Source organism: Haemaphysalis longicornis, unplaced genomic scaffold, assembly GCF_048455015.1.
Source record: "Haemaphysalis longicornis isolate Haplotype H1 unplaced genomic scaffold, Haemaphysalis longicornis Haplotype H1 scaffold_7, whole genome shotgun sequence".
Taxonomy (NCBI): Eukaryota; Metazoa; Arthropoda; class Arachnida; order Ixodida; family Ixodidae; genus Haemaphysalis; species Haemaphysalis longicornis.
In genome coordinates, this window is record NW_027526422.1 from 51,157,883 (window position 1) to 51,174,294 (window position 16,412).

A 16,412-nucleotide genomic window follows, 5' to 3' on the forward strand; every position below is an offset into this window, starting at 1 on the left:
GCGGCTTGTGCTATTTCTCAACCCAAGAACAATACGAACGGAATGGCTGCGTCGCCGAAGGCATGCACCCAAGCTACCTGTCCGCGTTCGTTGGCAGCCTCCCTTATCTGTATCTTTACGTTCTCGCTGACAGCCTACAAACCGATATCTTTACGGTTCCGACAACCGAGACGCTAGAAATCGTTTGTCCACTACGGGCAGTCTCGCAGGAATCCCGTCGCTAGGGAACTTAAGCCCCCAACGTCTCGTAGGAAATTGCTTGCCAGTTTATATTAAAAAAAAATGTTTTTAGTACATGAAAAGCTTAACAAAAAGCGAAATTAGAGAACTGTTTTTTTATACGCATCTTCGTCGTAACTTCTCCATACCATACGGACTCGCCCAAGCTACCACATTGCCCCATACATTTGCGCATTGACAGAAGAGCCTGCGAGCAAGCGAGATGCGTGTGTCACGCGAAAGAACGAAGCTTTCCATCTCCTAATACGGTTTTTTTTGTTTAGTTCGCAGCATGCGCTCCGGCCAAAGTAGGTCTCTATTCTTCCTTCACCTACATTTACCTGCAGCTGGAACGAACGAAATGAAGTAAAAGATAGCAGAAATTATATATACTTTGTTTAACTCTGAGAATGAACGGCGATTGGCAGAGAAAACCAAGGTGACAGCACACGCTGTACAAGCGGTGTGCGAAGCCATGAACTGCTGCGTTGCTGCGAAGCCATGAACTGAATGCGCACGTGCGCTCCAGTCAACAAGCAGTGTGCCGGTTCTCCCAACCGGCGCCGCCTGTTTCTATACAGCTTTGGAAAAATAGAGTTCTTAATAAAGTTGGTTCGCTCACTCACTACCACTACCACCACTGACGCGCAAACACTGCCAACTGTTTGCTGCTGACGAAGCAAGGCTGACGAAGAACTGCGTACGGACCTGTATATGCATCACACAACTCACATGCAGATCCCCGGGCATGTATATAACGGGGCCCAGTGCTTGGTTTGAGCGGCTCGGAACAGCCATGTCTACCCCGCGCGAATTTATGACTATGCGAATATTTCTTCTCTGTGCGAAAATTTATTCTCCTATTTCTTCGACTATGCGAAAATTTCTTCCCCTGGAAACTGCCTGGCTTCATTGGTATGCGTTTAAAGCAGACGTTTCTAATGAAAAAAAAAGCTTCCTGCAAGCCGGTAACGGCTGTCATAAAGCCAAATATTTTGACAAAGACAAATATTTTGTGAGACAGGTATTTTGAGACAAATATTTTGTGATATTCACAAATCCTTGTTCCATTTATGACGACACATGCACAGGTGAACCAGGGGAAACAGCGTTCGAGGGTCGCTTCGCCAGAGACAGGTGGCGAGCCGAGCCTCGACTTGACGTCTGGTAGTGGAGCAAAGCTAGTGCCGCGGTAGCCAGGCGCTCCTCCTTTCTCTGTTCTGTCGCTCTGAGGACGAATCGACGGCGAAAATTTTTGACGACACGCCCCATGCTCATGCAATGGAGGGCACAACGCAGCCAACGTGTTTGTTAAAAAGAGGTGAAGCTAGTCCGCACACACCTAGCACGTTTAATTCTCATGCTTGAAGAGTAAGAGAGCACAAGGAAGCAAGTTACATCGCCCTTCCCCCCCAACAACTCCCTTCCCGAAATTCTTGTACCTTGGTGCACGGCCGGTGCTTTCCCGGGCTCGTGGCCAGGCTCGACGGATGCTCAGCCGCGTGCGTTTTGGCCTATTGTCTTTGCTCGGCATTTTCCACGAGCAGCAACCAGCGAGCCCGGGCGACAGAAACGGTGTCACACCGGGAGCGTCGCCGGCTAGGAGCGATATGCGCTCACCCAGAAGGGAGCGGAAGCCCCACTGTTTGCACAAATCGCTGGAGGACTCGTCGCGGGCGCGCTTGTGGAAACAAATAAACAAACGGGAAGACAACGCAGTAAAGAGTGCCCGCGGGTAATTAATTTCATTTCATGATGAGAACATGCTCTGAATGCTCTGTCAAACGTTTACACATTCTATTAAGGTGTTAGAGACTTTGAGGTATCTTCAGTGAACAAGTCGTTCTTTACGAGGACTCCGCGGTACACGGGCTCTGCCAGAAGCGTCCGTGCACGACTAAGGATACCCGCCAATGGTGGAGTTGAGCGCTTGACATCGTGGCATGAGGAGCATTTCGGGGTAAAGGGTTCATCGTGGCCACCAGGTCACGAGGGACAAATTCTCTAAAACAACGGCTGTCACTTTAAAACGACGTGGTATTGGCATGCAAATGCATATATATCCTTTGGCTTGAGAGTTCTGTGGGGGCGCGGGAAACTGTAGGATCACATGGGGCGTCCCTCTGCAGGACCACTTGGCCCAGGGCCCAAAAACGACGCGCGAAACGACGCGCACAGCAAGCGTCGTTCGTGTCCTCCTTGCCGAGCAGGAGATAGGGAGTGACGTAAGTAATTCACGGGTACCTGTACAAGCGCTTCGCGGGTGAGCTGGGGCCTGCAGTTCTCCGAAACGACGGCCGCCATTTTGAAGAAGTGGCGCCCTCACTTGCTCGTCCTTTTCCAGCCAGTCCCATGTGCCGGAGCGTACCTAGTCTCCTTCCACTGCAGCTATTATAGTGGCAGTGTTGATCATGAATTGAGTTCTCTTGCAAGATGCCTCCTTCGTGTCCGCGTAGGGGTTAACACGCGTTCTGAGAGTCGTCGTTCGGACTACTGCAAGGGCTATGGCTAGCATTCCATTTTCTTCCGCAGTGGTATAGCTACTGCTCCTTCGTCTTCTTTAAGGTTGATATAAATATTGGTCAAATCGGTCCTTGCTTTGCTACATCTTTTCGAGATCGAAGGCAAAAAAAGTTCCAGGAGAGTGTCAAGTGTCGAGTGGCCTGCTTAAACCAGCTTGTTTTCTTAGTTTAAGGGCAAGCCCTGCGTGCGAAGGTTCTGCCTAGGTCCAGAGAACCCAGGGAGCACGGTTCAGAGAACAATTTGCGTGCGATTTGTGTCGACGAGATGTTTCTGTAAACAGTTAAGGACGAACATTTCCATGATCTTTCCCTTGCAGGACGTGAGGAAGGTGGGTCTGAGGTTACCCACATGCATGGGGTTAGTTCTCGTGTTTCGGGGTGAACCGTATCGGAAGCAAGAGAGCCGTGCCCCTAATTCTTCAAAAGTCTCATTTGAGAGCTTGAATTAGTGCTGGAACGTTGGCCTCGCCGTTGTTGAGGGTGCGAACTGGGAATGCGGTTGGTCTCCTGCTTTCCCGCGTAGTAATTGCCCCGTTTCTTTAGAAGAGAGCATGGCTTGGGAGCTGTCGCACGGGTGGAGCCAAATTTCTCTAACATCTTTGATGTTAAAGTTCATGTTGATGCCAAATTTTTCCTTCGTAGTGTGGCTTAGCCTACCTTGCCGCTGTATTTTTAAGCTGATTTCACAGATCAGAAATGAATGCTTGCGCGCGAAAATTGGGCAGCAGCCAGAAATTCAAACCGCCACCCCGGCCTCAGCAGCTAATCTCCCGGGCCACTCATCCGCGGCGGCGCGTGAAACCATTGCATTAAATATTAGCTCTGAGTTCTGGGAATGACCTATAGCAGGCACCGATGTAGCAACCAATTAACGCGTCACTTAACGCTAGAAACTACAAACAAAAGCTGTTATCAACGAATGGAATACGCAGCATGTTGCGAACCTGACCTGCGAAACACCGAGCTAATACTGGACATACACAGTTACACACGCGGTATACGCACTCAGCCGCAACAAAAACCGTCGTTTATTTTGGCACTCAAACCACCGACTCGAGGGATGAGCCAGAATATGCGTGTCTGTGTGCGAGTGCACGCATACAGGCACCCCCTCCCCTACGGCCGTGTGCGCGTGTATATGACGGGCACGGCGACGGAAGGAGACGACGGTGAACCGTCAGCGAACTCGCTGGCGGCTGCCTGTCCGTTGCAGCGTGCATGGAAGCAGCCCGCGTGCGTTCCCGTTGCGGACGACGCCCGTTTTCACGGCTCAACGAGCAGGCGCGGGGTTGTCTGGACCGCCGGCGATTGTATGCTGATGCGGCGCGCAGGCCGCTTCGTCGAACGCTGGAATCGACGAGCGCACCCGTTATATCCCCGGGGCCCCGATTGTAGGAAGGAGAGGGGGTGCCGGTTCGAAAAACCACGTATACGGGTTCGCGTGTTACGGCGTAGGTGATGCTGACGCACTCCGGGCTTTTGTTTTCGCGGTGCGGACCGGCGGGAGTGCACCCTCTGCGGTCGGTACGAGCGCGGCGACCGCAAGAACGCCGACTAAAGCATTACGCCGGGCTTGATTGTGCGTGGGCGTGCGTGCGTGCGTGGGCGAGCAGCGCTATCAGTGCAGTTTAAAGGCGCCTCCGTGAGGGCTTACTTATCCACAAAATGTCCATCTCACTCTTGCGACAATTTGCAACCTGAAAATTCAGTGTGTTCTTGCGCGTTTTGTGTGTGTGTGTGTGTGTGTGTGTGTGTGTGTGTGTGTGTGTGTGTGTGTGTGTGTGTGTGTGTGTGTGTGTGTGTGTGTGTGTGTGTGTGTGTGTGTGTGTGTGTGTGTGTGTGTGTGTGTGCGTGTGTGTGTGTGTGTGTGTGTGTGTGTGTGTGTGTGTGTGTATTGAATTTAATTGTTTATTTCTGCAACAAAAGGAGGTTGCCCTGGGGCTAAGGCAAAAGGCAACATTTAAAGTCGCCTGACTAGGCCCCTAGCCCCAGGCAGCACAAACACACAAACAGCAGTTTGTTACAAAACGCAAATGGCTCAGAAATTGTATTTCAAACCCTATGCAATTCTATATACAACTATAGAACAACATCACACTAACCACACACAGTTTGTATCCATTTCTGGAGTCTGTGCAGTATTCACAATCAAAATTTGTAAGCATAAATATGCGTAATAAAACAACTCTTGTTACATACCAAAAAATACTGTTTTTTACAGTGATTGCAACACAAAAGCATTTTTACATAAAACACACGCACAGAATAACAGAACTACAAAAGAGGAGACGGAAGAACATGACATTATTGCTCGAGTAGAAGCCGTTTAACTTTCTTTCGGAAGGCTAACAAAGAAGAGCAGCTTTGCATCAGATCAAGTAGAGAAGGATACATATTTAAAAGAATTGGTATCTGCCATTGAAGCAGTTGCATGCCGTACCCTGTCCTAGTCCGAATTATTTTAAATGTAGTGTGCCTGAGACTATAATGCGGATCAGTATTAGTGTATAATGATAAAAATATTTCTGGATCTGATTTTAAGTTCAGGAAGGCTATTTCGGCTAGGCGTTAATTATATATGCCCTTAATAGTCAATATGTAGCTACATTTAAAATACGAAGAGACATGTTGTCGACTTCATAAGTTCTGAATGAATCGTAAACCACGTTTTTGCATTAAATAGAGAACATGAATGCTTGATTTTGACGTAGCGCCCCAAACTAGTAAACAATATTGTAGCCTTGAGTGAACAGCGCTGTGGTAAAGTTGTCGTTTTATGTTTTGGGTAACAACATACCAAGCTTGTTAAGGGCGCCAATTATTTGGGCTACACTGCTTTTTTCATAATTTACATGATAGGCCCAACGAAAAGCTTCGTGGAAATACACGCCAAGAAACTTACATTCTGAAACTTGCTGTAACACTTCTGATTCGAACGATGTGGCATTAAGATGTTCGACCGGTTTATTTACAGCAGAAAAGATAATATATTTAGTTTTTTGTGTATTTAAAGGTAGCTGATTAGCACTTAACCACTACGATACATTTTGGAGATAGATATTAGCATCACGTACGAGGTCTGTTAAATCTTTTGAGGAGAAAAACACATTTGTGTCGTCAGCGTATAACAGCATTTCAGGTGTCTCAGGAATGTTAACAATATCATTAATATAAAAAAGAAATAGTACCCTTGTGGGACACCAAAAGCGAGGTATCCAGCATCTGACAATACGTTATTATATACAACAAACTGTACTCTATTTGAGAGATAGCTCTGCAATAGCTTACACGCCGTGCCACGTATTCCGTAATATGGGAGCTTTCTAAAAAGAATATGATGCTTGATTGAATCAAAAGCTTTTTTAAAATCAACAAAAATACCAATTGTATAGAGGTGGTTTTCTATGCTGGAAACAATTTTTTCCTTAATGTTGAGTAAAGCTGATTCTGTTGATTTCCCCTTTTGAAAACCATATTGTTTTGGAGATAACAGTTGATATTTTAAGGTGAATAGTTATTCGGGCGTTAATTTCGGGCGTTAATAGTTATTCGGGCGTTCAGTTATTCGGACGTTAATAGTTATTCGGGCGTTCAGCGATCTTTGAAAAAAAGCGGGAGTATAGATATTGGCCTGTAATTAGAAATGTTGCTAACCGCACCACCCTTGTACAAGACACTAACTTTGGCGATTTTAATTTTGTCTGGGAACGTGCCAGTTTCTAAGATTAAGTTACATAAATGACAAAGCACATAACAAATTACATCAGAAACTGCCTTAATAGGTGCCGCTTTGATACTATCCAAACCACACGCACAATGGTTTTTAAGCTCATGTATCAAATCGCAGATTTCGATAGGGGTTGTAGGGCGAAGAAACATTGATTGCTGCAGACTCGGAGACATGTACCTTTCGACTTCGTTGTTGGCATTTTCGTTGTAAGCTCCGGAGGTTAAAAAATGACGATTAAATTCATTTGCAAGATCTTTACCTCTTAACGTCTTATCACCAATTTTTATTTCCGTTGGCAAAGTAGTGGTTGTTTTGCGTAATAAATCATTTACGGTGCGCCATGTATGTATGTATGTATGTATGTATGTATGTATGTATGTATGTATGTATGTATGTATGTATGTATGTATGTATGTATGTATGTATGTATGTATGTATGTATGTATGTATGTATGTATGTATGTATGTATGTATGCTCCCAAAGATAAGTATGCATGTGTATATATGTATGCATGTGCGTGCGCGTGTACGTGTATGAGTGAGTGATAACAAAGTATAATAACGGGAAAACTCTCCAGGCGCTGAATTCAAGCACGATGGCCGTGGGAAAACCGAAAAATGAATTCGCGAAAATGTGAGTAAAACCATGAAAAATAATTACACCATCTTCCCGTAGGGGAACCCTGAGTAGTATGCGAAGCAGCCAAGGGGTCGATTCAAGTGCCCAATAGTTTTCAGTTCGTCGTTTCCGTTAGGTTAAGGTACGTAGCTACCGTTATATTTACCGTTTTGTTTCCATGTTAACTACCACACTTTTCACTTACCGGAACTACGAAATGGGAAATTGCGTTGAGCCCATGGCTGTTTCGCATACTACTCGGGTTCCCCTGCGGGAAGATGGTGTAATCTTATTGGAGGTGGCGGGGGTGTTAGAGTGGAGAGGCATTAAAGAGAGAGAGAGAGAGAGACGTTGTACGTGGTATGAGTTTGTCTTTATTTAAGCATTATCATCATCATGTTCAACGTAGGTGACGTCGAGCTGTGGTTGGCGTTCCGCTTTGATTATGACCGCCTTATTGTCTGTGCAATGTAAAGTCAAGGGCTGTTGTAGTGTATGAACCCTAAAGTTGCTGAAGATGAGGTCGATGCACGTTCCTCGGATGGTTGTGGGCTGCTTCTAATCACGGCTCGTCGAGACTCGCCGACGCACGCCGCTGCCGACGACGATGAAACGTCGAAGGGGCGTGAAGCGTGCTAGTCTCGTGCCGGCCCAGGAAGACACCGGCAACACTGTCGCTCCAGGAGCCATAGAAGGATAAGACACCACCGGGCGTTCAGCAAGCCGAGCATGCGCAGTGGGGGTGTGGACGGCGCAACAACGACAACGACAAGGGAGGGACATAGCCCCGACATCTAAAAATCATGCACCCGTCCGTCTAACGACAACAACGATGGTTGAACGCGGAGCTTCCTCGTGATGGATTATTTCGTTGACCAATGCCACACTGCGAGTATGTGCTACTATGGAGGTACGCACCACTTTTCTAGATTACCCATAGCAACTCTCGGGTGTGCACCCCGGAACGTTAGTGTTTGGGGCGTACGGCGTGAATAGGTACCTGCTGTTTGGCGTTCAGTAAGCAGTTTCTTGAGTGGGTGCCGGTTTGAGGTGTTAAACCCTAAGATGTGACGTTGGGCCTATTGTCCTAAACGTCAAAATGGAAAGTTAGGCCTAACATCTTGTGGCTAACAGCCTTACGGCACGCGGAGAAACGCCATTCTCATCCTACTTCGCCCTGTGGGTTATAACGGCTGTCGATGTACGTTAGGCCTATTTACGTCGTGCTGTCGCACGCTTGCGTCACCTCCTCCCTCTGCTGCCCATCAACCTTTAGCGGAGGGGGGCGTAACGGAGCTGTCGCCAAGCTTAGCAGGGAGGCGATTTAATTTTGCTACACTCCCACAATCATCCCTGTCAGATAAGGTTTGATTTAAGCAGGGCGTGTTAGCGTTACAGACGCCATCGGTGAAAACACTAAATCATTGCTTTAAAACTTATCTAAGGCCATGGGAGAGCAGCGAATCAAAGCAGGGGGCTGCGGAGGTAGGTAAAGCGCTAACCACATGGAGCGATTTTTCCAGCGACGCGACGAGCGACGCGACTAGGATCCGCAGTCGCCGAACCGAAGTCGCTCGCCGAGGCAACCACATGACAGCGACGGCTCGAGCGACTGAGCATGCGACTGAGGATGGCGATTTCAATGTTTCCGCACTGCGCATAGTAACGCGCGCTTGGTACGCTGGATGTTTGCAAACATTTTTTTTGTTCATTTGTCATAAAAAGCATGACTAAAAAGTATTACGCCTTTCTACCTTGCTTTTTGCACTTCATTGCATCTCTAAAACTGGTTTGGGTTATCGATAGCGCACGCTTTTCCTTCTGCGCCTCGTTTCTCGGCTCCAACATGAACGCCGTGAAGAATTCGCTTTCTTGACGTCGTTTTTCCCACACGGGTCTCACCCAGTGTGAGCGGGAGCCTTCTTGCTTCTGCTTCAGCGTGTACACAAGCTTTGCCACGCAAAGCTTTCTTTGCCGCTGCACCGCAAACGTCGTCTGCGTGGATTTGCAAAATCTTCCCACCGCTCTCTTTCAAAACCGGAGGTTGCGTGCTTACGTAGGGGCTCTCCTATTGGCTAGTCGCTGAGGCCACTTCCGGGAGGCGAGCGACTGTTTCTGGCGACCCAGAACCGAGCGATTCGATGAGCGACTTGGTGCGCGGCGAAAAGTAGTTCGTCGCTAGTCGCGTCGCGCCCCAAGTCGCTCGCAAAATCGCTCCATGTGGTTGGGGCTTAAATCTGGCTACCAAAAAGCTGCGAGCTGGAACGTGAATCTATTGGACAGCAAAGTTTGAAAACGCGTAATTCCAACCCCAAAGCCTGTTTCAGGTCGTTTTTTTTTATTACGCTACGGCGTTTAATTAGGTTGTTTACGTAACGTTCCTTCAAGAAAAAAGTGAACAAATTTATCAAGTCAACCACACAATGCCACCATCCTCAAACACGAAGGGTTCTTTTTTTTTCACCGTTAAACCACCTGCCCTTGCTACGCACGCGAAAGAGCCAATAATAAAATATTGTCCGACAAAAATGGTGCTTGCTGACAAAATCTGTCCAGTTCCTCGGAAGGCGTTAATTTTTGCGTTATATTGACTCGGCGGCAACTTGGCGGCAACCTGCACGAACGGTGAAGAGCTGTGGGATATGTGGTTCACAGCTGGCTCTTTCTGTGCAAAAAGAATGTACTTGACGGTGCCACTTTGGTTCTTCTGCGCTGCGGAGCTTGAAGAGGGGGGTGGCTTAGAACCAGCGTCTGGCGTTGGGAACGTCGTGGTAGACGAAGGCCGCCGCAGCACTGCACGTGATGCTAAGGTCCGTGGCGCGGTGCCACTGGAGGGCCTCGATATCATAACGTTCCACGACCGACGCCGTTGTGGTGCCGTTGAACCCCCCTGCCACGTAGATGCTTCCTTCGAGCAGAGCAGCCACGAAGTTACTCCTCGGGAAGACCATACTGGGGAGCTCCGACCACCGGCCCGTGCGCACATCCATCCTCTCGGCCGAGTTGAGCCGATGGGCGCCGTCGAAGCCGCCCATCACGTACACGTCGTCGCCGTGTACGACTGCCTTGAGGCCGCTGCGGGGCGTCGACATGCTCCGCACTCGCGTCCACGAGTCGGACGTCGGGTCGTAGAACTCGACTGTGTCCAGGACGTCGAGGCCCGTGAAGCCGCCCATGACGTAGATGCGGCCGGCGACCGCCACGGCGCTGGCATCACTGCGGACGTCGTGCATGGACGCCACGAGCTCCCACTGGTTGCGCGACGCGTCGTACCTTTCGCACGACGACGTGCGGCTCTCGCCGTCGAATCCGCCCATGGCGTAGATGTATCCTTGGAGAAGGGCCACGCTGACGTAGCAGCGAGCCATGTGCATGCTTGACTTGGTGGACCACTTCAGATGAGGCACGTCAAGGCACACGACCGAATGGTAGCAGCTTCTGCCATCGAAGCCCCCAATGAAGTAGACGAGTCCGTCGAGCATGGCCACACCGTGGTAGGCCCTCGGCGGCGTGCACTGGTCGGGGTGGAGCACCCAGCGACGCGAACGGCAGTTGTAGGTGAGCAGCTTGCTGGTAGCGCCGCCGCTCCAGCCGCCGAACACGAAGAGGATGTCTTTAGGGATGCGGGGTCGCAGCCAGCGCCGCTCGGCGAGGTACGGCCAGAATCCCCACCCTTCGCTGTCTAACGCCACCATGTCCAGCGTCCACCTGATGGCATAGAGGAGTTCGAGGGCCTCCTCGTCCTCGCGTACGAGTGGCTCGGCCTCCACTCTCTGCATGTCCGCGCGGCTGCCGAACAAGAACCTCACGAGGGGCAAGAGTCGGCAGAGAAAGCCACGCCTGACCTCTGGCTCCCCGGCGATCCACTTGAGAATAGCACCGACGGAGCCCTGGACTTCGTTAGCGACGTGGAGTTCATCGTCATGGAGGACGTTCCACAGCTCCTCGAACGCCAGTGACTGGAACTGCGGACTCGTGGTCCACACCTCTTCGAAGTTTCGCACCAGAAAGCGGAAGGCCTTCTCGTTGAGTGGCTTGTAGCCTTTGCTCACGGCCATCTGGTAGGTGGCGACGCAGTTTCCCGGTTCCAGGCTCTCTCCAAGCAGCTTGAGGCAATGGTTCCGCACCGCTGACATGCTAAGCGCCTCTGCGACCTCTAGGACCCGGAGAACGTTGTGTGTGCCGACGAGCTCCTTGAGCGGGACGTGGTATGCGAGGTCGATGGCGAGTTCCAGCATCTCCGCGCTCATGTCCCTCACCAGAATCTCGCTGAAGGGCGGCCACTTGACGTCATTCACCTGTTCTCCTTGCTCGTCGCCAATGCCGGTTTCCATTGCCTCATACATTTCGGCGAAGAGCTCGCTGCAGCCCGCGTACCTGGCGGCGAGAACGAAGCGGTGGGCCAAGAACTCACCGCCATCGGAGGTCCTCAACTTCACGTCGCAGTAGCGGCCGACCTCCCTCTGGGCCCTCATCATGGGCATGGAGCGAGCCACGGCGCCTGCTGAGAATCTGGACTGGTGGCCTCCGTCGGCGAAGAGCTGCTGGGCGGAAGCGGTCGCGGTCGAGTAGTCGTTGCAGGGGCTCATTTCTTCGACGCCATCTCCGGCGGCCTTCATAATGGCGTCCGAGAAAGTCGAAGGCAGGAGGGCAATCTGAGCGAGGGGCGCCGACCAGACTCCCAGCCGTGCCGCTTTCGCAACCGCGCTGCTAAGCCCAACTGACCGATTCGAATCGGCAGCTTCCGCGCGCCACCCGTTCACGCGCCATGGGTGGGCTTCGTTGTCGTCCGATTGCCTTTGCTGATGCCTTCAGTAACGCCACCTCTTCCCATGTGCTTAAAATTCACAATGCCAAGGCAGACTTTCCAAACATCTGTGTGTATGCCGCACCACGTAGGCCTTGAACTAAGGGCAGTATTGGGCCCTTGGTCGATTCCTCGCGCGCCAGGTCGTACGGGCAAGCAATGCTTTGTCGGAGTACAGGCTTGGAAGAAGTGTTGTAATTAACTTTACTTCCTAACTCTGTGTATGTGTTTGAAAATTCGCGCATCACTTCCCTTATTTATTTATTTATTTATTTATTTATTTATTTATCTATCTATCTATCTATTTATTTATTTATTTATTTATTTATTTATTTATTTATTTATTTATTTATTTATTTATTTATTTATTTATTTCCCATACCCTTATGATTTTGTTTCCTCATATACGGCGTAGCAACTCAGAGAAATGATTCGGTTAACCTCTCTTTTACCACTATATTCTCTTTCTCTCTCTTCCTCCCTTCCCAACAACAAAGGACACAGTTTCCTTTTTGGAATGTAGGTTAACTGAATTGCTCCGTGGGCATATTGATATATTGAATTTTGAAATTTTTGTTAAGTGTCTGGTTAGCGTGCCGCCCTTCAGCGACTGTGCCGACATGTTCTGAAGAAAAGTAGTATGTAGTAGTAGCAATAGAAAACTTTATGATTATTCAGCTCTCAGAGGGTGGTTCCTTTAGTCTGCAGGGCCCCATTTGCTGCTGCAATCCGTCTTGCCCGGTAGATCACTCCGCGCTGGTCATCTAGTGCTGTGCTGGAAAGAGCGGCTTCCCACCCGGAGGAGGAGGCGCTGGGTATGGGAGTTGAGTCTAGGGTTTGCGGCATTTCCATGCGAAGTGATGAAGGTTTGGGTGTCCTCCGTAGGATGGGCACCGGTCTGGGTACCTGGTAGGAGGCTTCGTCGTCGGCGGTGGTGATGGTGGTGGCCCATAAAAAGGCGCATAGCCTCTTATAGGGGGATCGCCCAAGAAGAGTATTTTGTTCGTGGAGAGATAGAGAGGGAAACGTTCGTGGAAATCACTTAGATAAGGCAAGATAGCGGAGCAGAAGAAATGATTTAGTCTGTAGGTTTAAAAGAGAGAGAAAAAAGAAAGAGGAGTGGGAAAACAAGATAAAAGTCAGCCTGATCGGAATACTAGTTGGAGCACGGCTCACGAAACGTCTTTGAAATGGATGAGTGGATGGCACGACACATGGCAGTGACCCAGCTTTGTGCTCCAAAAAGGAAAAAAAAGCCCCGGAAGAGTCAATGGCAAACCAAATTGTCGCAGGGGAGTCTCCAGCAGGCTCCTTCGATGATTATAAAATCGGCGGCAATAACGGAAGAAACAGTGTTAATCAGATTCGATTTCGTGCAAAAGGGGCGCAAGGGAGAAGTTGCCCAACGTTACGCGGCACGGCCGTCTTCGTCGTCTTCTTATCGCGTGACAATAAAAAAGTAGCACCCCAAGAGAGTTATTTATCAATGATTTTTAGAAGCTTCTTGCAAGACGAAGAATAATGAATGAATGAACGACTTTATTTTCTGCGGCCCTGCGGGGTTATGGGACACGAGGGAAGAGGAGGCGGAAGTCTCAATTAAAGTCTCATTGACCTCATTAAACACCGTTTGTAGACCATGCTAGGGCTGTCAGATGGCTCTACACTGCTTTGTAGAGACCGCTGGTAGAGTCCAGTGCATCTCAGAGAGAGAGAGAGAGAGAGGGGGGGTATTAACTATATGCACGCAGGCCTGCTTAGTCCTGACATTCCAAAGGACCTCTGGTGACGTCTTCAAGCCGCTGCCTGATGTACCCCGCCAGTAGCCTTTGTTCTTCGGTGGTGCTTGTTGCGCTCAGTCATCCTTTGTGGAGTTTTTTTGTAGTGTTGTGTATGGTTGTGCAGTTCCAAAGGATGTGATCTTGGCCTAGTATGACGTTACATGTGGAGAAAGCAGGGGGTGGTGTGTCAGGATCTCCCCATATCTTGTGTGGTCTAGCCGGAGTGTCCAGGGTGTCTGCTTGAGCTTGTCTTATTACGTTTGCTTGGTGTCTTGTGAGCGTGTCAGAGGGCTGGGGTAGTTCCCTACTTTCCGGGAAGTAGTCCTTCAGCTTAGGTGCTGTCGGGACCGTGAGCGTTTGGTTTGGTTCGAGGTGGGCAGGAGCGCGGGCTGCGGCGTCTTGGGCCAGCTGATAGTATGATACAGCTTTTTCGCTCCCTGCTATTCCTCCGTGCCCAGGTATCCAGTACACTATTACAGCTCCCTTGATCCTGTTGTTGATGGACGTAGCGATGGGTCGTGGCAGTTCCATGTTTAGCAGTTGGGGACAGGCGCTTTTTTAGTCCGTGTATATGTACGTGTTTTGTTGCTCTATGCGCTTTTGCAGCCTGTCCAGTACCATTCTTTTTATAATATTTCCAGCGTTAGAGGTTAGTAAGATGGTCCTGAGTTTCTGTATGGCGATGTCTCTTCCCGGTTATGGGATGAAGGTGACGTTCGCCCTCTTCCATTCCGTTGGCACTGTATAGAGCAGCATCGGATCGCAGGAGCCCATGTGTGCCGTATTGGTAAATGGTGACGGGCAGTAGGATATCATCTGTAATCGGCCGCTTTCGAGTGTCGAACATGACCATACCAAGTGAAACAAGTTAGGTACTGCATTATCGGCACAACAGAAAGTGCACGTTGGTGCGGATGAAAGGGATGTACACCATGGTACCATCTGCAAAGAATTTCCGGGGTGTAGGCTGCATCTGAGCATGCTGTGTCGACAAAAATTTCACCCTGCCGAGAGATGGATATCGAAGTAGGGAGAAAACCTGCCGGGGGGGGGGGGGGGGTAGAGCCGCGGTTGACTTTGTTGTCGCAGTTGTCGCCTTTTTTTAAGACGAAAGTGTTTTATTCCCGGATACACGAAGATTTCCCATACGTCATATCCGTCACGGAAGCAAGCGGCCTGTAAAGGGTGCACCCCTGCATACAGGGTCTTCTTGCGGGGAAGCAACATTTAGTACTAAAGAGTACGTTATACTTAGGGTTCTTCGTTTTCGGGTTTTATATTTTGACACGAAAGTGTTTTATGCCGGGATACACCAAGATTTCAGTGACGTCATATCCATCACGGAAATGACGCCAGTACACCTTTGCCGCTCGCAAGCACACCCACAAGGCAGCCGCCTTCCCGCAAATCATGCTCAGCTATTTCGCTGCACAATTCAGTTTCGTGTTTCACCGATTCCTATGACCGAGGAATCAACCACGGTTTTTTTTTGGTACCAGGCTAAAAATTAAAAACAGAGTGCTACCCTTTCTTGCTGATTTTGGCTTCAGGAGCGAAAAAGCCACGAGGAAAGTCAAGACAAGCATTTAAGAGAAGAACGCTTCCAACTGCTATAGCGGTGCCCACGACGGCATGCGATTGCAGCGACAGACCTTCCTCTAGTATAATAAGATTATGAAACTCTATGCCGCGGCGACTTCGTTGCAATCATTGGTTGGTCATACGAAATGTTAAATTATTCACATCCTTTCGAAATAGCTGCCTATATTGGGAAAGGAGAAGGAAGATGTGACGTCAACAAGCGGACGCTTTTATTCATTTAGGTTTTTTTATTGGGTTACTCCGGAGGTCTGCTCTCGCTGACGTAAAGATGAGAATATGCGGCATGGCTATTGGCGGTGAGCGCGAACACAGGCGGCGCTGCGAAGCGCGCCTCCGTGACGTCAGCTTAGGGATTCTCGCATTTGTCGTCTGCTTAACTCAGGATCGCTCTCCCGGCTGTTTCTTTGCGCTCGGTCCACGTCTGATGCTTGTCCGCACCAGAATTGGCGTGTGGGTAACTTTTTATCATAATAATAGGCTTAAAATCGCATACACTAGCTCATGGGGTCAATTAAAGTATAGTTTTGGATACCGCTACGGGAGAAACATTGCCGGCGCCACCCCATTCCTCGCGAAGCCGTCCTGTGCGGAGCGCGAAGAGTCGGAGCTAGGCGTCAGCTTCTCATGTAACCATTCGAACAAAAGGAACAGTCAGCTGCTAATAACCGACAACAGCGAAAATGGAAGACCAAAACAAATTCTAGGCCTTCAGGGATGTCGGCTTTGGCAGAAGGCATCACGATTCCCGATAATCATATGTAAGGTAAAACAGTTTTGCAACCTTGCCGAACGCTCGAACGCGTTTTGTCACATCACTTTACGTTGTCAAGGCATGAAAGTTTGCCGACATGCACTATAGACTGCAAAAACTGTAGGTTGAGTTCCAAATAACATACGCGCGTACTGATTCTATACCAGGCATCTAACCAGTATGGAGGTGTATTGAGCACAACGAGTCACGTCTTCGTTAAATTTATAGTAACACATATATGTTTGTTAAGACCTGGAGGGATATTTCGGAACGTTTTGCACAGCCATATCTTCCTGATATTCGGATATGCGTTATAGGAAAACTGCACTCAAGAGGAGGAGGAGCAGTAAGGGGAGGAGGGGAAAACTTTGTTTACCAATT

General features: G+C 49.3%; 2 protein-coding genes across 2 annotated transcripts in view; one reads left to right on the top strand and one right to left on the bottom strand.

Annotated features, from left to right (window-relative positions):
• The window catches only part of LOC144145594 (receptor-transporting protein 4-like), a 63,822-nt gene that overhangs the window by 29,254 nt on the left and 18,156 nt on the right, over positions 1–16,412 (top strand). The gene's annotated exons all lie outside the window — the stretch shown is intronic.
• LOC144144729 (uncharacterized) lies at positions 1,291–10,407 on the bottom strand. Its single transcript, XM_077676253.1, has 3 exons — positions 9,836–10,407; positions 3,691–3,711; positions 1,291–1,447 (listed from the first exon to the last, which is right to left on the bottom strand). Exons 1-3 carry the CDS (start codon positions 10,405–10,407, stop codon positions 1,291–1,293), a joined length of 750 nt encoding a protein of 249 aa, XP_077532379.1.